This window comes from Dendropsophus ebraccatus, chromosome 3 (genome assembly GCF_027789765.1).
Source record: "Dendropsophus ebraccatus isolate aDenEbr1 chromosome 3, aDenEbr1.pat, whole genome shotgun sequence".
NCBI classification, from domain to species: domain Eukaryota; kingdom Metazoa; phylum Chordata; class Amphibia; order Anura; family Hylidae; genus Dendropsophus; species Dendropsophus ebraccatus.
This window is the reverse complement of record NC_091456.1, coordinates 19,950,597-19,974,729: the sequence shown is the minus strand read 5'-3', so window position 1 is coordinate 19,974,729 and position 24,133 is coordinate 19,950,597. Positions and strand designations below refer to the sequence as shown.

At 41.3% G+C, this 24,133-nt stretch overlaps 1 protein-coding gene across 15 annotated transcripts in view; it reads right to left on the bottom strand.

Annotated features, from left to right (window-relative positions):
- Positions 1 to 24,133, bottom strand: part of FBRSL1 (fibrosin like 1) — a 431,893-nt gene that overhangs the window by 6,046 nt on the left and 401,714 nt on the right. For 11 of the 15 annotated variants that reach the window (XM_069961036.1, XM_069961049.1, XM_069961040.1 and 8 more), the window contains 9 exons: positions 16,135 to 16,513; positions 15,592 to 15,854; positions 12,751 to 12,980; positions 11,996 to 12,046; positions 9,499 to 9,594; positions 9,155 to 9,226; positions 7,588 to 7,617; positions 7,128 to 7,199; positions 4,361 to 4,493 (listed from right to left, as the gene is read on the bottom strand). In XM_069961036.1, the coding sequence (XP_069817137.1) occupies positions 4,361 to 4,493; positions 7,128 to 7,199; positions 7,588 to 7,617; positions 9,155 to 9,226; positions 9,499 to 9,594; positions 11,996 to 12,046; positions 12,751 to 12,980; positions 15,592 to 15,854; positions 16,135 to 16,513 (1,326 nt within the window). Of the gene's footprint in view, positions 1 to 4,360; positions 4,494 to 7,127; positions 7,200 to 7,587; positions 7,618 to 9,154; positions 9,227 to 9,498; positions 9,595 to 11,995; positions 12,047 to 12,750; positions 12,981 to 13,072; positions 13,234 to 15,591; positions 15,855 to 16,134; positions 16,514 to 24,133 lie in introns of all 15 variants that reach the window. The other 4 variants (XM_069961041.1, XM_069961052.1, XM_069961044.1 and 1 more) reach the window with 3 other exon arrangements.

Genomic DNA, 24,133 nt, shown 5'->3' with positions numbered 1-24,133 from the left:
ACAGGGGCATATTTGGGAAGTGTGCTGGGTGATCTATCAGCACATATCCTTGTCTTTACATTGATTTTCTGGGTGATTGGTTCCCTTTAAAAAACGCATGTAAAGCTATGGGAATGTGCTGTAGCAGCACCCAGCACACTTCCCAAACATGCTTTTATACCCCCCGTCCCTGCAATGTACAAGCCAAAAACGTACTTTATAAACTCGGCGCTCTGTATGTAAATTACCCCCAAGTAGTCCTCTGGGCGGGGAGCTGCAGGCAAGTAGTCACGGTCCCTGGGCGTTCTGCAGTGCTAATCACGCCCCTCTGGGTGTGATTAGCCTGCATAATTGTGTCGGCGTCATCGGAGGCGCGCTGTCTCTAACGTCAGCACGCCTAAGTTCTTGCTGTGCCGCTCATGCGCAGTACAGCGGGTCCGGTCTGCGCCGTACTGCGCACGTGCAGAAAGCCTCAAACTCATTGCTGGAAATCCGGCAATGAGTTCGAGGCGATTTTGCACCTGCGCAGTACGGACCCGCTGTACTGCGCATGAGCGGCACAGCAAGAACGTAGGCGTGCTGACGTTAGAGAAAGCGCGCCTCCGATGACGCAGACTAATCACACCCAGAGGGGCGTGATTAGCACTGCAGAACGCCCAGGGACCGTGACTACTTGCCCGCAGCTCCCCGCCCAGAGGACTACTTGGGGGTAATTTACATACAGAGCGCCGAGTTTATAAAGTACGTTTTTGGCTTGTACATTGCAGGGACGGGGGGTATAAAAGCATGTTTGGGAAGTGTGCTGGGTGCTGCTACAGCACATTCCCATAGCTTTACATGCGTTTTTTTAGTGATTGGTTCCCTTTAAAGGGAAACGAACAGCAAGACTTTTAACGTGCTTGTATGTTCCTATAGCACACAGGATACGGAGAATAAAAGTAAATGTTATTATATTCATCCATTCTGGTGCACTGCCAATCCCCCCTTATAAACATGGAGGTCGCACTCCGCAAAGACATCACATTGGCCACTTGTATTGAAAATCACCAAATAAATATTCATTTTTGGGGGGATTGGTGCACTGACAGCTGTAGTTCCCCCCCCCCCCCCCATGTAACAAATGTATTATTTAAACAAAAGTTTTATCAAAATGGTGCCGAGGATAAAGGTAAGAAAATGATCTTCATTCTCAGCACACTGTGTGCTATGAACACCTCCTGCTAGTTATACATTGCTGGGACTTATCTTGGCAGTGACAGCCTGCTCAGCCAATCACTGGCCGTTGCCCCGCATCAGTCAGTGATTTGTTATTTGTTTTACTCTGATATTATAAAAGGAATGAAGAGAACATTATGCAACACATCATAAGAGATCTAAGTGATGTCAAGAGAGACAATTTAAGGGGTTATCCAGAGCTACAAAAACATGGCCACTTTCCCCCCTCTCTTGTCTCCAGTTCAGGTGTGGTTTGCAATTAAGCTCCATTTACTTTAATGGAACTAAGTTTGAAACCCCACCCAATCTGGAGACAAGAGAGAGGGGAAAAGTGGCCATGTTTTTGTAGCGCCGGATAACCTCTTTAAAACAATCTTTCCAACAGGTTTGTCTGGAGTGCATGCTTTTTCTAATCTGCTTAACCCCCATTAACTTGTATAGCTAGCCATATGCTTTATTATCATTTATTGTAAACCAGGCATATGCATATCTGGCTTTTTTTTTTTTAAAGGGACATTTTATATTTAGGTATTTTTCTTCCATTTGGGACAGTACCAGAAACTGTTCATCTTTGTCTTAGAAATTATTTCTTGTAGGTCAAGGACAAGCAGCTCTACAAAGTCAAACCAAGCTGGTAAAGGCTTTAAACAACCATTTTCCACTTCAGAGAGCAGTGTTTGCACCAGAAACGGGCTATTCTGCTCCCTGAAGATTTCAGACTGTTAATAATGGGGATTTGCTCGGTGCAGGGAGCGCTTCCAAGCGCTGTTCACTCAAGGCTTGTCGAAAAAAAAAATATAAAATAAGCCTTCTCCAAGTGAAGACGGCAGCAGAGCCCTTAGAGCTGTCTTGTGCTTATTAAATGGAACAATTCTCAAGCGGCTGCACATCCATCTTACAGACGGCGAGTCTGGAGATAGATGGTGCACCCGTGAGTAACAAGGGAGCTCAGCCAGAGCAATGGTTCATGCTGTGACATTCCTGTCTGATAAGGAAAGAAGGATGACACGAATACTGTGTGGAAGGCATTTTATTTATTCCCTAATAGATGCTGCAATGCCTCGGCTCTGCTATCTAAATTGGGAGCCTAGCGTTTACTACCTGTAGTCTGCCAATTTAGCTTTCAATAGACTTTATAAATGGTAAATATCTAATGATTGTTAGGAAAATGATGTCCTTTTAAAGCGGTTATTTCTCGCGAATGTAACGGATATTAATGAAGCATATATCCATATGTTATTTTCCCATTAAGGAGCAGTGATAGTGTAAAGAATCTTCTTATTCAGTGACAGACTACTACGAGCGTGACCAGACAAAATTATGCATTTTAACATTTAGGCTTCCATTATGCAGCTATCAGACAGCTGGCACGCTCTATGAATGTTTAAAGAATAGTTTGTAATGCTGACATTCTGCTCTCTGTGGGATCTTCCTTGTGGCTATATAGTCTTAATGATAAATCAATCTTCTCCTGTATTGACACACCGTGCCTTCAGATAGAGCTGTATCACTGTCCATGATATTTACTCTTCTGTCTATAACCACAGAAGTGAAAGTTCCAGCTTTGTGGGAACAGTTCTGGGTACAATATAAAGAAAATTATTCTACAACATAAATGGCTGCCATTATTAATGGGGCAAAGCTTCTTCCTCTGGGTGCCAGGAGCAGGACACTTCTAAGCACTGATATAGCTGAGTACCTAAGATGAAAGGCACCATAACACCACAGAAAGAAATAACACTTATTTTGTATTCAGGAAATTAGAACTCTTTTGTAGTATATCTTCCTTATCTCATGTCGGTGTCGGTTATAGATTCTTATACACCTTCAATACCTGTTTTCTCTCCCAGCCTTTGAAGTGTAACTCGTTTAATTTATTTAAGTTTTTTTTTTTTGCAGAAATCAATAGTCCAGGCGATTTTAAGAAACTTTGTAATTGGGTTTATTAGCCGAAAAATGCATTTTTATCATGAAAAACCAGTTTAAAGCTCTCCCCCCTGTCTTCATTGTTCTCTATGTAGAGGGGAGGGGTGGAGGGAGATGAGGCACCAAAACAGGACAACAAAGAGTTAATTTACAGCTACATCACCAGGCTATCTTCTCTGAAGTCAGCACTGACCTCTCTGACCTCTGAATACCGGATTTCACACAGGTCCCACTGTGTAATCCTTTGTTCTCTGCTGCTGACTAATCTCCCTCCTCCCCCCTCCCCTCTCCATAGCACAGACAGGATCCCAATAATGTAAAGGAGTCGAGATTTCCTGATAATGAGCAATGAATGAGAGAGAGGAGAGGGGGGGGGGACCTGGGAAAAGTGTTTCTGAATGCAGATAATGGCATATTTGCCTAATAAACCCAATTACAAAGTTTCTTAAAGTCGCCTGGACTATTGATTGATTGAGTTGAAGAGGCACTGCTGCCAAATTTATTTGAAAAAAATCAATTGGTGTTGTAATATCCTTGCTTTATTTTGTTTTTTAAGTCTCCTACGTTTAAATCAGTGTTATACACATGACCAAACTCTGCTCCATGCTCCCTCCATGATGATGTTTGGCCTTTTCTCTGTCCAAAAAAAGAGACCAAACACAGGAAGTCCCAGTGCTTTGTGTGCTCATGCAATTAAAAGACACCTGTATATCATGCAGGTTGTATAAAACCAAGGGTTATTATTATTATTAGCTTTTGCTAATTATCTTATCAACTTTGCATGGTTACCAGGAGACAATGCTCTTTGTTATGCAACAATTCAGTCAATATAATGTCACTGGGTGGTTAGAGAGGTGTTGGTGCTGTGTGACAGGAGAGCTGACCATACAGTGCAAGCACCCACAGTATTGTGCTACTGAATGTGGATGAGCAGCTGCTGTACACATGCAGAATGTAGACTTTTCCCCACTCTGTGCGCTCAGGAATGGCTGTCACTTACTACCAAATCTGTCACTTACTACCATGTCTGTGAGCGTGCAAATGACTGTGACCATAGTTTGACAGGAAGGGAGACATCTAGTGGCTATATGTATAACATTAATTTAAACATAGAAAACTTGAAGGAAAAAAAAGTGACAGTATCGCTTTAATCAAACATGGCGCTTAAATTTAATTTTTACACCGTTTATAAGGTAAAGCAGCAGAATTTAGAAAATTATTTAACAATTTCTCAACTTACCAGTGCTGGAAAATAAGGGTCTGGCTAAATCATGTGGGTAAGGAAACCCTGGAAACACTCCGGGGGCCGGCGGTCTGCTGAACAGATCAAGCTTGCCACAAATGTCCAGCTTATGGGGATCCATCTGCATCTGCTACAAAACAGGGACAACACAAGAGCTCAATGCATCATTCAGGCTGATGACACTTACACATACTGCCGCTATCAGCATCACCAGATCAACTTCTCAACATCAAAGTGATTCAAAAACATTCAACTGTTTTTAACCTTTACAAGTATCACAGAAAAAAATAGTTCTGTGAATCAATTTTATTAACTCTGCTTTACTTGCAAAGAAATACAAAAAGTGAGAAAGGCCAAGAACAGTTCAATCACTTTCCACATCCTTGCCTTCTCTTACCTCTTTTAGTCTAATCTTCTAAAAAGGGTGTAGGACGGGCGGTTTAGGTTTTTATTTGTTGCCTCCAGCATTTCATGCTATTATGAGTTATCATCCAGTTTATTGCTATACTGTATACATGTTTGCAGTAATATAGGAAACACAGGAAGTTTTTTTATTTATTTATTTTTATTTTGAGGTTTTTACAAATGCATATGCCCTTGGAAAATCATCTGACCCAGAGATACTTTGATTAACACCTCCGGCTCTGTCAGACTCAATTCTTTCAATGGGCTTGTGAAAAGGTTACCGATCCATGGGAGCGGTATTAAATACTTATGCTTCGTTTTAAAGAAGGCCTAGAGCACTGGGGCACCATCCCCCACCCCTGCACTGAACCATGCCAGTAAGGTCTGAATCTTTGCTCCCTCATTATATGGGTTATTATTTCTAGGTTATCTACTATAATTAGGCTCTTCACACAGTGTGGCATAGATTCTGCACAGTACTAAATAATAAGTACTGATTCCAAAAAAAATGAAGAATCCCACAAACTGTTAAGTGTCTTAGTACAAGTACCACAAGAACTGGGCCTAAAAACTAGTTAAAAAGGTAAAAACTGGAGAGCAAGCGAAAATTTTATACATTTTAGCTGAGAAATTCTCTTGTTGTAAACTGATTTAAAAGGGGTACTCAGTCAAAAAACTTTCTTTCAAATCAAACTGGTGTCAGAAAATTATATAAATTTGTAATTTATTTCTACTTTAAAATCTCCAGTCTTCCAGTACTTATCAGCTGCTGTATGCCCTACAGGAAATTGTGTTTTCTTTCCACTCTAACGCAGTGCTCTCTGCTGCCACCTGTCCAGAGCAGTAGAAAATCCCCATAGAAAACCTCTCCTGCTTTAGACAGTTCCTGTCTAGGACAGGGGTGGCAGCAGAGAGCACTGGAAAAAATACACCACATCCTGAAGGACATACAGCAACTGATAAGTCCTGGAAGACTTGAGACTTTTATAAAGAAGTATGTTACAAATCTGTATGACACCAGTTGATCTGAAATTATTATTTTTCTTTCACTGGAGTACCCTTTAAGCATGTGAATAACTCCTGTCATGACTGCATATAGCTAGGGCAGAGCTTACTTCTAAACTGGGATAAATATGGAGTCCCTGGCAACAAGTGGCTCATATGAGTAAATACAACCATGTTCAATAAGTGAATACTATAATGAGCAAGAGGATTTCTAGTAGTTCTAGATGCACAGAAACTAAATCTGTATCTTCTAGACATGTCCTTTATTGCTCTTAAGCCCTATATTTACTCACAAACTCAGAATAAATACAGCTCTATTTCTTATTCTGCGTGTCTAAGTTTATTAATGGATTACTAAATAACTTATAATGCAAAAATAAAAGTGTCAAAAGTCTCTCTACAACACCTAATGTAAGTCTACACTAATATAAAAGGGAGTCAAATCAATTTCATTATACGTTATTAGGAAAAATTCCTTTGACATGCAGGAACAATGAAGATACAGATGCATGGTTATAGTTGATCTGTCGGTATACTGATAAGTCTGTAATCTACAAATGGACTCTATACTACAGGCTATGCACAAAACCAGATTCTTTCTCTATGCTGATGTAAAAAAAGGCAAAGACAGAGCAGAGTATCTGTGGTCAACATGGAGGAATCAGTGCTGAAATTCCGAGCAGAATTCCCGCCGCAGACTCTGCCCAGAATTCCGCCTGCTTCAGCGCCTCAATGTAAGGTTTAGGGCGCCTACGCGTATGTCATCTCTCTGCTGAAAGAATTGACATGTCAATTCTTTGAGTGAAGAAAGGAGGCGCTGAAGCAGGTGGAATTCCGAGCGGAGTCCGCGACAAGGATTACGCTCAGAATTTTGGCGACGATTCCTCAGTGTGAACCGACTCTTAGACGGCAGCCATGAACAAGGCACATTAGATTCAGACAGCTGAAACAAAATGATACAATGCGATGGCCATATTTGTTTTATTATTAAGTTCAATCTCAACAGATCAGAGTATATAAATGTGGAGTACTTTTCTATTTTAGTTTACAAATCAAAGTTGAGCTGAACTCGTCTCAAATGAAACCAACTTATTTCCTGCTCTCAAAACCTCCCTCAGCATAGGGGTCTATAAAACAGATGTGTTTGCTACAGTAACAGTGCTAAACTTTAAAAGGTCAGTTTTAGCTTTCTCCATAAATCCCAAGGATTTGTTTGAAAAGCATAATACATGAATGACATTTGTACCACTGTGAGTTTGCTTTCATGCACTAGGATTACATAGGTGGGGGTCTTAAGGAGGGTTTGCCATCAAGAACAACCTTAGAATCACAAATTCTAACACATGGCATTTACCTTCATTTTCTGTTGATGGTGGTAGATTTGCCACGCTATCTGGACATGTACTGCACACCACTTGCCTGGTTTCTGCAAAAGCAAGGAAAACGCAAGTGAGCACGGGAAAGGCTTTGTGCCAAAGACTGGTCCCGGGGGCCACAAGATGGCTTATACTGAATCAATATTAGATAGATGCAAACATGAACTTTTCAGTTTAGTAAATTAGCCTTATTATTTGTAACTGCTCCATTACATGCTCGGGTACATTTTGTTGTGGACTACTTGATGGATGTGGGTCTGGGGACTAACTCTCTAATGCTGTATGCTGCAGTGCTGTAAGGAGAACTTGTCATATGAAGGGTAAACTACCAATGTCCAGGAAGATTTCAGGACAGAGGTAAGAGAAGGAGAGTGCAGTTGTGTTTCCAATAAATATATTATTATAAATTAACACTAGTACTAGAATAGCTAGACTTACTCTTACAGATGTCCTGTACGGATCTGTAACCTGAAAGGAAACAGATAGGTTAGTCTTTGTACTATGCTGTACTTATCTGCAACAAGGACACATGTACATTTTAGTCAATATTTCTGTTGTATAGCAGAAGTTCATGTTTCTTGTAAATATAGTAACAAAAACCCAAACACATATTGACATCTATGTTTGCACACAGTAAAATAGGTATAAAGCGTGGATGTATAGACTAAGATCTGTGGGAAAAATGATTTACCGTAGACTTGCACATTTGGTATTAAGAGTCAAAATGCTATGGTTTTTTGCTCTTATATTACGGTGTGTAAACATAGCCTTAAAGTGACTGGAGTCTGTTTTGCATTAGGATAACAATCTGGTGTGAAATATTACAAAATGTATCTCACAATTATATTCTGTAGCCCATTAAAGTGTTATTGTCCATGGCAGTGATTTTCAACCTTTTTTGAGCCGCGGCACACTTTTTATACTTAAAAAATCCCGGGGCACACCACCAACCAAAATGGCACAAAATTACACTAAAACAGTTCATATTATACATATAGTTAATAATATAGATTCTAAATGTATTTATACTCACTCAGTGTGAAACCTGGGCCTGTTTTCTTTTCCCCCATGCTTCTCTCCTGTGCTTCTCTCCACCATACTTCTCCCCCCTACTTCTCTCTTGTGCTTCTCTCCCCCCTGCTTCTCTCCTGTGCTTCTCTCCACCATACTTCTCCCCCCTGCTTCTCTCCACCATACTTCTCTCCTGTGCTTCTCTCCACCATACTTCTCTCCTGTGCTTCTCTCCACCATACTTCTCCCCCCTGCTTCTCTCCTGTGCTTCTCTCCACCATACTTCTCCCCCTGCTTCTCTCCTGTGCTTCTCTCCACCATACTTCTCCCCCCCTGCTTCTCTCCGCTGTTTCTTTCCCCCCTATCCTCATGTTTCTCTCCCCCCTGCTTCTCTCCCCTGTTTCTCCCCCATCCCCAGGTTTCTCTCCCCCATTGTTTTCTCCTGTTTCACAGGGGCACCATAGTTTGGGAAACTTTCCCCGCGGCACACCCGACCATGTGCCACGGCACACTGGTTGAAAATCACTGGTCCATGGCATCTGTCCCCCAACATCTCGTCTTTCTACTTTAGAGCTAAGCTGTTAAGCCCCTATTACACAGGGCGACAAGAGGGAGCAAGTGAGCGACGACCTGTCAGGTCAGCACTTGCTTGCTCCTCGTTCCCCACTAACTGACGGCACTATTACATGCGTCGCCAGCGAGCGAGGAAGTGCAGGGGGGCCGCAGAGAGCAGCCCATTGAAGATAGCGGCGGTCTGCTACCTCCGCTTTTATTAAACAGAGCGACGGCTGCAGATCTTTGCTATCTTAGTCGTTTGTCTTTCAACATGTTGAAAGACAACGACAGACAAAGGTCGTCTGACCTTTGTCTTCTGTTACACAAGACAATTATCAGCCCTAACAGCCGATAGTCGTTTTGTGTAATAGTGCCTTTAGTGTGTCTGAAAGGCGAATTCTGCTTGTGTGATACAATGTCTATACAAAGTTGTACAAACCCCAGGAGTCTTCTGTAGGAGAGTGGGATGTACGGCTCCAGGCCTAGTTGTGACATCAATGGTGTTTGAGGTCTGTTGATAAAGGGGGTGGGGGGAAAAGAAGATGATCAATATGTTATTTAAAAAAAAAAGTAGAAGTTATTATTTCAAATGTTGCATTCAATTCCGGATTATATAAGGCTTTGACATTTTTACATATCATACAACAGCACACTGAATATCATCTTCTCTTACGTACAATAGATCATCAATTGCATCAATGTAACCTTGAGCTCTGGATACACCATACTCACTTCGTACTTTATTTTCTCACTTCTGAAAAAAAAGCAGTTATATACACTCACCTTAGGCTGAAAAGCTCCCTGAAGAGAACTAAAAGGACCTGAATGTGGAAGCATTGTGGGCATTCCGGGCATAGGAGAAGTATATGATGGAAAATACTGTAAGAAGAAAAGAGAATAGGTCTTATTAACACGTAACAAGAAAAATGACAGAAGGCACAACATGTATCACTCAAAAGCTTTTGAGGGAATAGAAAGTACAGTAAGCAAATTCTGGGCTCTCCCGGCCATTCACTTAACTACTTTTCTAGTATCCCAAGGTCTACCCAGTGTTATTGACTATATAACTACTTATGTTACTATTAAAAACTAGGAGGGCAAAAGTACAAAAATCAATGGACTATGGAAAGATGCACAAACCTTAAAAACAGAGAACTGGGTCTCCAGTTTATACGGAGCAGAGGGTCTCACGTGTGTTGCCGCTCTATTCCTTCTCTATGGGAGCCATGGAAACAGCCAAAAGCAATACTTTTTATCTCCTGCAGCTCTCAGAGAATATATGGTGCAGCAGCACACGTGTGACCCTCTGCTCCATTCTAACAGGAGATTGTGTACCGATTTATGAGATTGTGGGGGGTCCCCAGCAGTTTGGGCACTTGACAGACCGTAATCTCGTATCATCTAGTGAGGGGCTACCTTTAACAGTTGGACCCCTTTAAACAGAACCACTACGGCACATGCAAATCATACATCGATTTGAAAGGTTCTTCTCTCTTTATATAAATCAGAAATGGTTTATAACAATATAAATTTAGTGTTTTATTAATAATATAAATTGTAATATGTACAGTGTATTAACCTGCAGGGAAAAAGGCATTTAAAAAAATCCTATACTTAGATCAAGGTAAAAACAGATGAAGAAACAAGTTCACACTTACTTTACCCAAAAACCATTGCAAAATGCCATATGAGAAGGCACCCCAAGCTAAGCTTTCATTGTATACATGTTCTGCGTACACCGCATGAGAACCCTACTCCCTCAGGGTATGTGCACACTGCCTAAAACAGACAGAAACTGTTGAGTAATCAGTCGCTCCTGCCAGCTCGTGGACAGCGGCGCACGCACGTCTCTGACCGTGTCAGACTCCATTCTATGCACGTGCGGATTCCTCATGCATAGAATAGGATCTATGACACGGGTGGAGACGCGCACGCCTGCCGCGAGCCACGGATTACGCAATGGAGTTTCCGTCTGTTTTAAGCAGTGTGCACATATCCTCAATCAGAAGTTTTTGGACATGCTCACTTGCAGGTATTGCACTTGTATTATAATATGTGGTGAAGATTTAGCTAATAATACATTCGTTCTTAAATATAGGAACGTCTTTTAGAAATGAGGCTCTGTGTTATGCTCCTAAATCCTCATCAAATCTGCTGAAATTCTGCATCCAATGCAAGTAAATAGGGTATTATATGTCCTATTCACATGCAGAGGAAAAATCTGTGCAAAAAAAAAAAAAAGAGCAGGATGACCTATATTCCATACAAAAAGCTGTGGATTAGTCTCACTGAACAACAATAGGGGTAAATCCTTGTGCAGATCCACTGCAGAAAACAGAGTGTCAGCCTCAGATTTTGCTGCGGATCCTCTTGTAAAATCTATGTTGGATTTGGAACATTGACAGTTTTATAAATCTACAGTGAAGTGGACAACAGTCAAGTAATTTTTCATTTTATAAACATAATCCATTTATAGACTGAAAAAAACCTTCATTGTATAGATAAAAATGGAGGAAAAATAGGATTTGCAATTCCAGCTTTCTGTAATATGATGAAAATGCTTGTGCTGGTTTCATAGAGCTGCTCTTCAGATGACCAAATACATCTGAACCTAATGATTTAGGTGGAATCAGCAGACCATCTATATGGGGGGTTACCAAGTCTCCTCCAGCAGCGGATGTTGGGAGAAAGAAAGGCTAGGCACGCTGGATTTTAACATGCCCAGTCCAATTGTTCTTGGAGAGATAAGCCACCAAAAGAGGCGTCTAGGAGCAGCTTTAGTTAATTTTCTCATTCAGAATACATGCATACTCGACTGAGCTGAATGTGCATGTTATGGGGGAGTGGTTGGGAGAGATAGCTGTCAGATAAGCTTTAGATTAGTATATAAATTATTCATAAATTAATATAAAGCTATTAAAAAGGTAGATTTTGAGGAAGATTATGCCTGGGAATACCAGGTTAATTATAGGTGACAGCCTCAAATAAGGAAAAAAAAAAAAAAAAAAAAAAAAAAAAGGTTTAAACAAGGATGATTTGCCCATAAAAGCAGATCTAATGGAGGCCACTGCAGGACTTCATGCTCAATATTACATTGTGTGTTATTCCAGCAGAAGCCTGTAGCGTATAGCCTTGTCAATCACAGAGGTTTGCACCGTAGCAGCAGGAAATGCGGTACAGTAGCCAGATATAGAAGAAAATCACAAATACACCACAGTAGATAAGCTTCAGGGGCAGGGTGCAAGCACTGCATATTGCTGCGAAAAGACAATTAACTCACGCTGGTATGACGAAAATATGGGTTGTCTAACTTGGGAGCGTACTTGTCAAACTAAAATGGAAGAGAAAACAATAGCGAATGGGTACATGGTAGTAAAAAAACAGCAGCAGCGTTTATGTTCAGCCTATAGTAGCTGCTAACAGTGTCAGATTTACACTAATACAAATTATTTTCACCATTCCCAAAAATTCAACTTTAAACCCCACAAAGCATTTTTTTTTTTTCTTTTTTTTAAAGTTTTGGAAAACATTCATTAAGCTCATTATCATTAAAACATTCCCTTGAAAACGCAAAATACATGGTACACCATTAGCAAGACAATATAATAAGTTATAAAACAATATAAACATTGAATGTACGCAAGCTCTATATAGGCGCATTAATGTGTCTAAATGGATATTATGCCCATGGGGGGGGGGGGAAATGTGTAAATGAAGAGAAACCATGAAAATTAACCACTTCAACTTGAAACCATAAGTGGTCTAGAAAGTCAGTGACAATTATCTGGTCTATAAATGCAAACTGTGTAGTTAGCTAAATTTATATAGCAAATGGATAACGTGACGATTACGGTGACAACCCTAAATGTTAGTACACCTGCTGTGGAAGGAAGGGTTACTGTCGAGCAAACGGTGGAGACCAGACTTCATGTGCAAAAAACACATCTCATTCTAAATGGACCAAATGTCCCCAGCAATAAGCAAGTGGAGGGAGAGGGAAGTGGATTTGGAGTTTTGTGCTCTACTTATCCTCACATTTCGAGCTGGGGTACGCACCATGGGGGGTGCATTTGGCGGCATAAGCTGCGTCGGGGGCAGGCTGGATGTGAAGGGGGTAAATGTGTGCTGGTGCGTGTGTTGGTGCGTGTGTTGGTGCTGGTGAAATTCCGCCCTCAGCAGCGGCATTGAGCTGAGGGGGGCACCAGCTCGATCCGAAGTCTGAACCAGAAAACGATTATTCAGCTCCTGCCTGAGAAGTTCATGATCTATAAGAGACAGAAAGACAAAAAAAAACACAGAGGCCCATCGGCCCATCAGTTTCCCCAAAGTAATAGTAGGAAAAAGCGCAGATATTCACCTGGCATTCCCTGTTTCTGCAGGTCATGCTGTGGTGGTTTTCTACGTGAGGACTCATTGGTGGAGGTAAGAGAGATGCCTGTGACAAAGTACCAATCAGAATCCCCGAATGAGGCTGGCAATACATGATTGGTTGGTTGAATGATATCAACAGGCTGGTATCTAAAGACAAGAAAGAACACCATGAGTCATCTCAGGAGAAAACACAATGGGGCTTTTTATATAGCAGTATAACAAGCCACACATCTAATTCCAACCCTCTTCCCAAATACTGGACTGGCCAGTGACAGAAGAATCACTTTACGTTAGACACTGCAGTGTAAAAAACCCACCATTTAGAATTTTAAATTTAGGGTATTAGGGCTAAATGGCAAACAGTTCTGTGTCATAAGACTCAAAATGACAGAAACAAAATACACAAAGTAATCACATTTCCTGATTCAGAAATAAAAACATGCAAAGTAAACAAATCATTCATCCACCTGCAACTCTGTACTACTTTTAATAAGAGCCACATATAAACTATAGAGAAAAAAGTTGCCCAGCTAACGTGTATGGAGGTGCCCCAGCTCTCCTTTGACAGATGATGTCGAAAGAGCAAAGAATCGGGCATGTTTAATTTAATTTGCCCAAAACGTTTTTTTCTCCCCCGCAGACTTAAAGGGGTTATCCAGTGCTACAAAAACATGGCCACTTTTCCCCCTCTCTTGTCTTCAGATTGGGTGGGGTTTCAAACTCAGTTCCATTGAAGTAAATGGAGCTTAACTGTAAACTATATCTAAACTGGAGACAAGAGAGGGGGAAAAGTGGCAATGTTTTTGTAGCGCTGGATAACCCCTTTAAGCCATTACAAGGGCAGTCTGATAGCAGCTTACCCCTCCTCTCTCCATTCAGAACACAGAAATGCTAAGCTAAGCCAGGCATTTGTGTGTCTGGTGGGAGTGAGAGAGATAGCTCTGTCAGCTGAACTAGTGTTAAGCCAACAGCTATCCCATATATATGGGCACCTTAAGAGGTAGTGGTAAGCAACCACGGTAAATTATTGACCAAACCTCTATTCCGTAGAAGTTGGATAGTTCAAAAATGTGCCACTTTCCATAACTTGAGTGTATCAGAGTTATTGAAAAAAAATATTAGTATTATATTAAAGGGGTTTTCCAGGCAAAACATACTAATGAGCTATTAGTCACTGATCCGTGGGGTGGTAACTGCTGAAACGGCTTCCACTGAATTCACTAGAGCAGATGCCAAAAAGCTGATCAGCACACCCCGACGATCAGTGACTCATGAACTACGGGTACATTTTGCCTGGAAAACCCCTTTAAGTCAATTCAGTGAAACTTTGGTTTGGTAAGCCGTACAAGGAATTTTAAGTAATTAAAAAAAACAAAAAAAAAAACACAAATGATTCTCTGCACATTGTAATCTAGTATTACTGAACCCTTCATCATTTTAAAATGATTCAACATGAATCAGTTAAAGGGCACAATCTGCAAAAAAAGAAAGAGGGGGGGAAAAAAAAAAACTATAAAAAAATCAGTGCAGACGCCCAAAGCTCTATGGTGCCATTTGCTCAAAATGCTGCAGAAATCCTGTAAATCTGAATAGGGTTTTTAAAAACTCCAAGCACATGCTGGAGAAAATGTGTACAGATGCCTTCAGATGGATGCTAATGGGTTTTTTCAAGTAATATGTTGGTACAATAGCAGAGAACACAAGTGTTTTATTTTCTATAAATGTGGTCGCGGTTCAGTTTGGGGACACATGTATTAATGCTTAATGTATTGTAGCTGCAGTGGGGCACTAGGGGGAAGCTGCAACTTTGCAACTGGCTTATAAGCTATAAAAGAATGAGGGATCCCACCGATTATTTGTACTAAGAGGATGTTTAGTAGCTGCCACTACTTTAATACTAAGTGTTAGCTTTATTAAATTAATAACCTGACAATGTTTCTATACACCATGGGGGGGAGATTTATCAAACATGGTGTAAAGTGAAACTGGCTCAGTTGCCCCCCGGCAACCAATCAGATTCCACCTTTCATTTCCCAAAGATTCTGTGAGGAATGAAAAGTGGAATCTGATTGGTTGCTAGGGGCAACTGAGCCAGTTTCACTTTAAACCAAATTGATAAATCTCCCCCCATATCTCTGAAAATTGCTAATGGTGCGTTCACACCTTACAGGATCTGCAGCAGATTTTCTGCAGCAGATTTCATTTAAATAACTGAACACAGCATCAAATCTGCTGCAGATCCTGTAGGTGTGAACACACCCTAACAGTGATTTTTATCTATTAAAATTATTTTCTGAGAAAGAGTGGTCTTGTTGCTTATAGTTACAGAATCCAACTTTTCTTTGAAAATTAAACATTACTTCTGACTGGTATCATTGGGCAACAAGGCCACATTTTTTCTGAGACATTTGCTGCTACATGAGAAACGAGGCTCTTGAAAAATAGGCACCTCAACACTGTCTCTCAACATACAATGCAGTCACACAACAGTACAGCTATACTTACCAGAGTATCCTGCTCCAGCAGGGTGGCCAGGAATTACAAGGCCATTGGTAGGTAAAGATGGTGGTGGTGGCAGAGAAGGAGGGGTAGCAAACATGGCCGGATGGTGCTGGGTTTGAGATCTGAGAGCAAAGTGCGAGGTAGCAAGGTTGGGTATGGAGAGGGGCAGACCCGGTCCGGCAGGGTGATGAGGAGGGATCTGAGGGGAAGACGGAAGGTGCTTGGGGAGGCTGATACTTGCTGCACTGCTAGCACTACTGCTCCGGCTGCATAGAGGGTGACAAGAGAAAGAAAGAAAAAAAAAAAAAAATCAGAATTTTAAAATTGTATTTCAAGTGGTCATCAAATGCTATTATCAACATAAAGATTTGATTTTCTTCTACGAGTTTCATATATATATATATATATATATATATATATATATATATATATATGTTAGAAACACACACATATACACACACAGATACATGAATCGAGCAAATGACTGAAAACTTGTTTTGTGTCAGTTTAATTCTATTTACTTAGTTACCCCCCATATATCATTACCTGATGCTGGTGATTCCGTTGATCTGCTGATGTAAGGGATAATTGAGGTGTGAAGTGATATGATTCTGAGTTCGTAGGTCTGGGGGTAACAACTGAGGTTGAGACAAAGGTCGCGACTGTGGCCGAGGCTGGGGTTGTGGCGTAAGCCGTGGTGGAGCAGGAGCTACAAGGGTTGGCTCTTTCTTTACTAGAGGGCTTGCCCGGGTACTAGAGGCTGGCGTGGATGAGGCAGAAGTGACAATAGCAGCAGGAGGCGGTGGAGGACTATGCACAGGAGGAATATATGGAACTTCCGTGTTCAGCTCTTGGCTGCGCTCCAGCCCAGATACTTTAGGTAGACAAGTCGTTTGTGACTCCGCTTTGTCATTCAAAAGTGCACCTAAAAACAGCAATAGGGAATAGTTATCAGTATGAACAGCTGTCTAGTAGGGAAAAATGAAGTGTTATGCACAACGACATCCAACAGCAAATATACAAGCTTATTAAAGTGTAACTGCTATCCAGACACTAGGGTACAAAGGTTCTGAGAACTATACATGTGCATCATTGGCAAACATGCTACAATCTTGTGTGCCAACTGTGAAATAAGAAGGACAAATACATTTACTATATCATAAAATAACATCCAGATGATGAAGAGCAGCAAGCATCTAATGTTGGCAATGCAGCATACTGGACCTGCTGTAAGCATTACATTCTATTCCCAAATGGATTTCTTTTTGGGTTAGCAATTCTGTTATACACCAGTTATTTTACCAATTTAGCTTGCCGCTAGTGTGGCAAATTAACTAAATTAAATAGTCATCTAAGGGCAAATTCACACCACTCCATTCCATGGAGCGCCAAGTCCAGCTTAGATAAAGCGCAGGAGGTCTGGGCAATGTAATAATGCAACACTATGGAAGCTAAAATGTATACATTATATGTTACTCTTCCTTCGGAAATACATACAAAAATAAAAATAAATAACCTCAAGGAAAAATGGCCATGCTCAGGTTTTTAAGTGTATTAGTGGTATTCTTTTTTGTGCCCGTCTTTCTACATTCAATATATTCTGCAATTCATTCATCGTGTGATTCAAGGATTTCTATTGAATAATGTCAGGACAAACACCATAAAAAAATTCAGAAACACACTTTTTCTATGATTTTTGTTATATGGCAAGAATAAGACAATAGAAACCAGGCAAACAGGCCAGAGGGGGCTGGATGGAAGCCATATCTAAGGGACACTTATGGCATGTCCTGTGGATATGCTATAAGAATCCCGGATTGGTACACCATTAAATACTAGTCATTATGGAAAGGTGTTGGAGCTGTGTTGCCACATGACAGTCAGAGTGACCATAATGAGGCCTCTTACCTGCTTAAAGTGCCGACAATGAGCATGTGAGGTTTAGAACTGGACAATGGAGCCCAGCAAGAAGGCGGCCCAGTGTCGTGAATCACTTTTTCTTTTAAAGCATTTAGATGGCCAGGTCCAGACATTCACATGGAAATTATTTTAAACACACCACCTACCCTAAACATTTTTGCAAGCTAAGAAAATGTGTGGGTGAATCCTTCATAATTGTGCCCCAATGACTACACCCTTAGGGTCCCCATACACCTTAGACTTTAGCCATCTGTACCCAATGCTGGCGGTGGCTTTAGCTGTCAATTTAAGGTGTATTAGGCTCTCCCGAACAACCACCGGCTAATGTCAATGGTGATAAGGCTTCCCACCTCATTTTTCCCTTCCCCATAGACAGAGCAGGAACGCTCGGCCTCGTTGAATGTTCTGGCGTATGGGGAGAACAGGCGGGGACATAACTGACAGGAGAACAATTGTTCAACCGTCAGTTTCTAAAGGTGTATGGTCAGTTGTCACTGTCAATTTCCTCCTATTTGCTGTCCTGACTGTCAAGGGAAGAAGTAAAAAGACATTTGCCAGTTTCGATAAATTACACGGGGTTGATGATCTTGGCTTTAAGACAGCCGTAAGTCCAGCAAGTTGTAAGGAGGAGACAAGATGGTCTTACAACTGCTAACCGTAAGACCCGTGCTTACAAGTGAACAGGGTGTACAGTGCACTCAGCAGTGGAATTATTCACACTTCTGTCAGTAAATAATCCAATCTTTAGGAATACTTCATGAACATATTTCTAAACAGTATGCTGTAAAAGTGCAAAAAAAAAAAAACAACCCAGGTGCCATGTAGTCAATGTGCCAAGAAATCATCTACATATGCCTCATTTTTTGTGCTGTCTTACATGAATGTCTCTGGAGTTCTTCTTGCTTGGTTAGTTCTATCAGATTATAGTAAGTTCTCTAATGCTGCCGTAAGACTTCTACATTACCGACATTTACAAACCTTACTGTAACAAGACATTAGCGCTGCCCTGGCTCTTCCCACAATAGAATTGACAAGTTTTAGAAAGAGTACAGTCAGTTTCTATATGTTAAGTGACCGACTTACCTCGCATACACCACTGAGCCTTTCAGAAGGGCAACCCTCCCCCCTCCCCAGCTCTTTTCCCACAGAGACATTGGGGATTCAGCACCTGCGGTGTGAGCCTGATGGCCGGGACAAGCTGCAGACAGAGATAAATTGATGGAGGCAGCTAAGCAGCACGTCAGGGGACAGAGAGGAGATGCTCCAGGGTAGTGGAAACATCTGAGACTGTGTATATATATCTCCATACCGTGAAAGCCTGTGACAGCCTGAGCCACAGGAGGACTCATCTGACAGCTACATACAGGGATTTATCCCTTCCACTGTGATAGGCATTAGATTAGGTGTATAGAAGAAATCTGGCTCTTTCAACTAGATCTGATCCGCAGAAGTAAGCGATTCATGAAATGTGTTTCTGCAGCACTCAGGAGACTTTAAATCATTAACCTTATTACAAAAGTGACGTCCCAGTGATCCGCCATGCTACTGCTTAAGAGGTGAAAGGATGTGCCGATTCTATTTGTAGCCATCACCGGACTGCACCCTGCCAATCCATCCAGCAGTGGAGGGGTTACCAGCAGATGGGGAAGCAGAATAAACCACAAAGCGATGTATAGAAAGAGCAGGGCTCGCCGGCTGTCACTTACCATTCATATTGATTGTAATCTAGCCCTCTGAGTGAGTTATTAATCACAGCAATTAAATCATGAACACGGCCCTGCTGCACATATTGAGCTCCCACCAACAGATCAATAGCAGCAAACCTCCTGAAGCAATTACTGTTCACTGTAATGCGGCTGCCTATTATTTAGAGCATAGCAAGGAGCTGCCTGCAAGAATATGACGGCAGCAAAGATTTCATATATCAGGCCTGTGCAACTATTCAAGATGGTCACTGTGTCAGAATTAATAAGAGGCTAAACACAAGTACAGGGGAGGGGGGGCACAACCTGAGGTTAGTAAGGGGGAGGGGGTGGGGAAGTGAAGATCAGAAGCAATATAATAAGAGATTATTATTTTACTGAAATAAATACTGCCATTATTTTTTTTAATTTTTCTACTGCATAGATGTTTGGACCTATTAGGGTGTCATTCACAAGTCTGTAGAATTCAGTCTGTACACGGACCCCTAATGACCCCTAAGACGGGGCTCATACTACGTTTTTGCAATTAAGTTTTTTTTTGCAAAAAAAAAAAAAAAACGACTGAGAAACTAATAAAAAAAAGGATGCATCCGTTTTTCCATTGACTTCCACTATAAAAAAAAAAAACGGATCAAAACGGATCAGTTTTTTTAATGGACACAAATATGAGGTCAACCACGGTTTTGTGTACGCTAAAAAAAAAAAAAAGGGATCTGTTTTTTTTTATAAACGGAAGTCAATGGAAAAACAGATCAAAACGGATGCACACAGGTTGCACCACAGGTAACTGTGCTTTGAGACTAGAACTACCAGGCAGACAGGGGTCTCTTTCTATGTATGAGGCCGTGTGGCTTGGGATAGGGTGACTGAAATACTGGAGAATAAGGGTAAAACTGAGGAGGACACTGTTGAGTAACTCATGTTAGAGGACATGGCCTCTCTCATAACCTGTCAGTTTTAGTTCAGTAAATACACGTATTTATCTGACAGCTTTGACTGAATTCTCTTATGGTGCGATTACACAGAGATTTATCTGACAGACTTTTAAAGCGGAGGCCAGGAATGGATTTAAAAACAGGATGACCTGTTCTCTGTTTATAGTCTGGCTTTGGCTTCAAAGATCTGTCAGATAAATCTCTCAGTGTAAACGCACCATTAGATAGTGTACAGACAACTCCCAACTGGTGACACCCTGTTAGTGGCTATTTACTAATTCATTTCTAGTAAGAATATATAAAGAGCCATAAGAAAGATGGTCCAGAATTGCAATGACATGGAGAATACATGTATTTAGTACAACAGACAGACCAGGAGCGGTCACGGGTTCTTTGCAAAGAATAAAAGAGGTTGGACTCCAAACCTACAATGAAAGTCACAGTATGCAAAACAGAAGAACCAGCACGACAGTAAATCTAATATTAGTGTTAACTGATTCACCTAGTGTGAAACCAGGCAAAACAGACTGATTGGTAGAGTGACTGACCAGCTCTTTGTCCCCGTTCCCTGTTTCCGTTCCCATTTAAGTGAATATGAGCTGAGCTGTAGTTACACATCACCATCGCTACACAATGGACAAAGATAAACTTTGATCACAGTGTAGTGTGGGTGCAGATCAGTGACTGATATATTAACACAGAAGATGGTCAGCAGAAAAGGACCACCTGGTTCATCTAGTCTGCCCTTATATTATTTCCTTTATCACCATCTTGGGGTAAATATAGGTTTATACCAGGCATGTTCATCTTCACTTATTGTGGATTTAAAAACCACATCTTCTGCAAACTTGTTTCAAGGATCTACTACTCTTTCTGATTTCCCACCAAATAATCTGGTGTCAAAGTAAAATATGAATACATTTACTAAGAAGCACACTTTGTAAATTGAATATAGTCCTAACTATCTAATATTTTTTTTTAACACATGTGAATGACAAGTACAAATACCTCCAAAATGTCCTCTAAACAAACATATCACAGAATATGGTTCAAAGGAATGTGACAGCACGGATATGCATATATACCTTCCCCGCTGCTGTGTGATCTGGCATGTTGTTAAAAAATGTTATGTATTCAGTCTGACAGTGTCACAGAGGTGGATCTGTAAAATTGTCAGCTCCTGGCCCTCTCTCCTGCTGTCACCCCGCCTCCTCCACAATGACTGACAGCTAGAAAAGGTGGGGACAGAACAGCGGCTCAAGAGTGGGAAGGGACAGTGTCACAGACCTGCCCCTGCGACACTGTCAGCCCAGGATTAAAGGGGTTGTCCAGGGAAACTTCTATAGATTTGTAATTTACGTCTATTTAAAAATCTAAAGTCTGCCCATACTTATTAGCTACGATATATCCTGCAGGAAGTGGTGTTTATTTACATTCAGAAATGGTGCTCTCTGCTGACATCTCTGGCCGAGTCAGGAACTGTCCTGAGCAGGAGAGGTTTTCTATGGGGATTTGCTGCTGCTCTGGAGAGTTCCTGACTCGGCCAGAGATGTCAGCAGAGAGCGCCGTTTCTGAATGTAAATAAACAACACTTCCTGCAGGATATATAGTAGCTAATAAGTATGGGAAGCCTTGAGATTTTTAAATAGACGTAAATTACAAATCTATATGACTTTCTGACACCAGTTGACTTGAATGAAAAAGAAAATTTGCTGGACAACCCCTTTAAGAACGTTTTTTATCACCACACCGGATCATGCAGCAGCTGGTCATATGGACTGCTGGAGTGAACGGCAATGGGAAACTGGTAACATGAATATATGCATATCCGTGCTGTCAGTTTCCATTTAACTTTAGGACAAACTGAAGATATATCAAGGTGCACAGTCTTTGGGAAACAGTGCATATTCTATGCTAGATGAACTCCTCAGGGGTTGAAACAAGATAAATGGCCAGGATGTCTTACACAGATTTCACAAATAAAACATTGCGACAAAACATGCACCAAAAATATGAAACCCAACATTTCTCTGAAAAACCACAGATACCTGGCAAAAATTAATTACCCGGGGATTTTTAAAATTAAAGCCTACATCTTTTTGCCACATTTTTGGGGCACAAATCAGCAATTTGAAACTACTGGAACAGTTTACCAGACACCAAATAAATGATCGTGTGCACCACTTTCACAAAAACACAGACAGACTTAACTAGGCTTTAAATTTATTCCCCCCCCCCCCCAATGTGTGGACAGGAGTGGCACTGTTTTGGAGGAAAGTGATTTCCTATGGACGTTGGATTCATGTCTGCTGATTAGTATTATGAGTAGAGATGAGCGAACCTCGAGCTTGCTTGAGTCGATCCGAACCCGAACGTTCGGCATTTGATTAGCGGTGGCTGCTGAATTTGGATAAAGCCCTAAGGCTATGTGGAAATCATGGATATAGTCATTGGCTGTATCCATGTTTTCCAGACAACCTTAGAGCTCTATACAAGTTCAGCAGCCCCAGCTAATCAAATGCCGAACGTTCGGGTTCAGATCGACTCGAATCCAAACCCGGTTCGCTCATCTCTAATTATGAGCAACAAGAACAGAAGTGGTGATTTATTGGCAATGCAACCGGCATCCAGAGCGTCATCAGGATGGAGAGGGTAAGGGCCCTATTATACAGAGCGATAATTGGCCGAACGAGGTCGATCCGGCTGATTATTGCTCTGTGTGATGGAGTTAAAGATCATTGGCTGATCATGTCCAGACTCAAAATTATCCACTGTTGACCGTGCATCGCTACGTGTAATAGCAATGCGCGTCTGACTGCTAATGATTGCGTAAACTGTTATACATTACCTCTTCACGCTCCTGGTCTTCTCCTGCTCTCTGCTGTCACTCATAGTGCCATGGCCGCAGCTTCAGCGCAGCTTGTCAGCTTAGACAGGCCGCTCTGAAGCTGCAGTCGTGGGGCCGGGAGTGAAAGAAGAGGGCAGGAGAAGACCGGGAGCGTGAAGAGGTAATATAACAGTTTAAGCCAAGGGCTGCACAGACATCACTAACGATGTTCATGCAGCCCTTGCTAAACGATCATCGAGCCATGTAATAGGCCCAGTAAACAAGCGCCGATCAAGCAGATAGACACTAAGTATCGATCAGGCCGCCCAAAGGCCCGTCTAATAGGACCCTAAGTATGCAAATCTTTAATACGTCCCTAGTGTGAGCAATCTTTGCGTGATGATATTTAAAAGCGGCACAATTACACATACACCACCAATGTCAAATGCACATTCAATCATGTTAACTGTATCTGAAATGATTTACTGAATCTGGCATACCTTCCAATGTTTGAAAACCAACTCTGGAGACAATTCGGGACCCGCACAACCAGGAAACATCCATAAAATGCCTCCAAATCACAGGATGCTTGGAAAATACAGCTATGGACAGCAATCATTTGTACAGATTCAAGATCAATAGTTTTTTAACCATTGAACAAACCATGAGAACAAGACTAGCCATAGACTACAAGATGCCTTAAATTCATAGACATCAATGTACATTCAGCCAAGCAACAAGCTTGTTGCCCCTGTAAATATCCTATTTCCATCCTCAATATCCTCCTTGTAAAATTTTAGAATTTTAAGTGCAATGCATGAATAAAACAATTGGCTGAAGATATAATTTTCACCTAAAAGTACCCAGAATCATCTCGGAGAACATATATGGACTAACATTGCTCTCTGTACGCAAACAGAAAAATCCTATACTAGCAGTCCTAATGCTAATTCAGGAAGGGAGAAGGCTGACTGGTTGTTAAAAGGAAATGACAGGCGTTGATCTAGTGTCCAGGCAGCTGACGCATCCACCCCATGTCTGAAACAAAGAACTGCTATGATTATAATAGTCATACCCAACACCACAATGTGGAAATGTGGGAAGGCGGCATTAGTGTTATCCAATGATGAACTGTTCATATAACACTCCAATCATTCCCC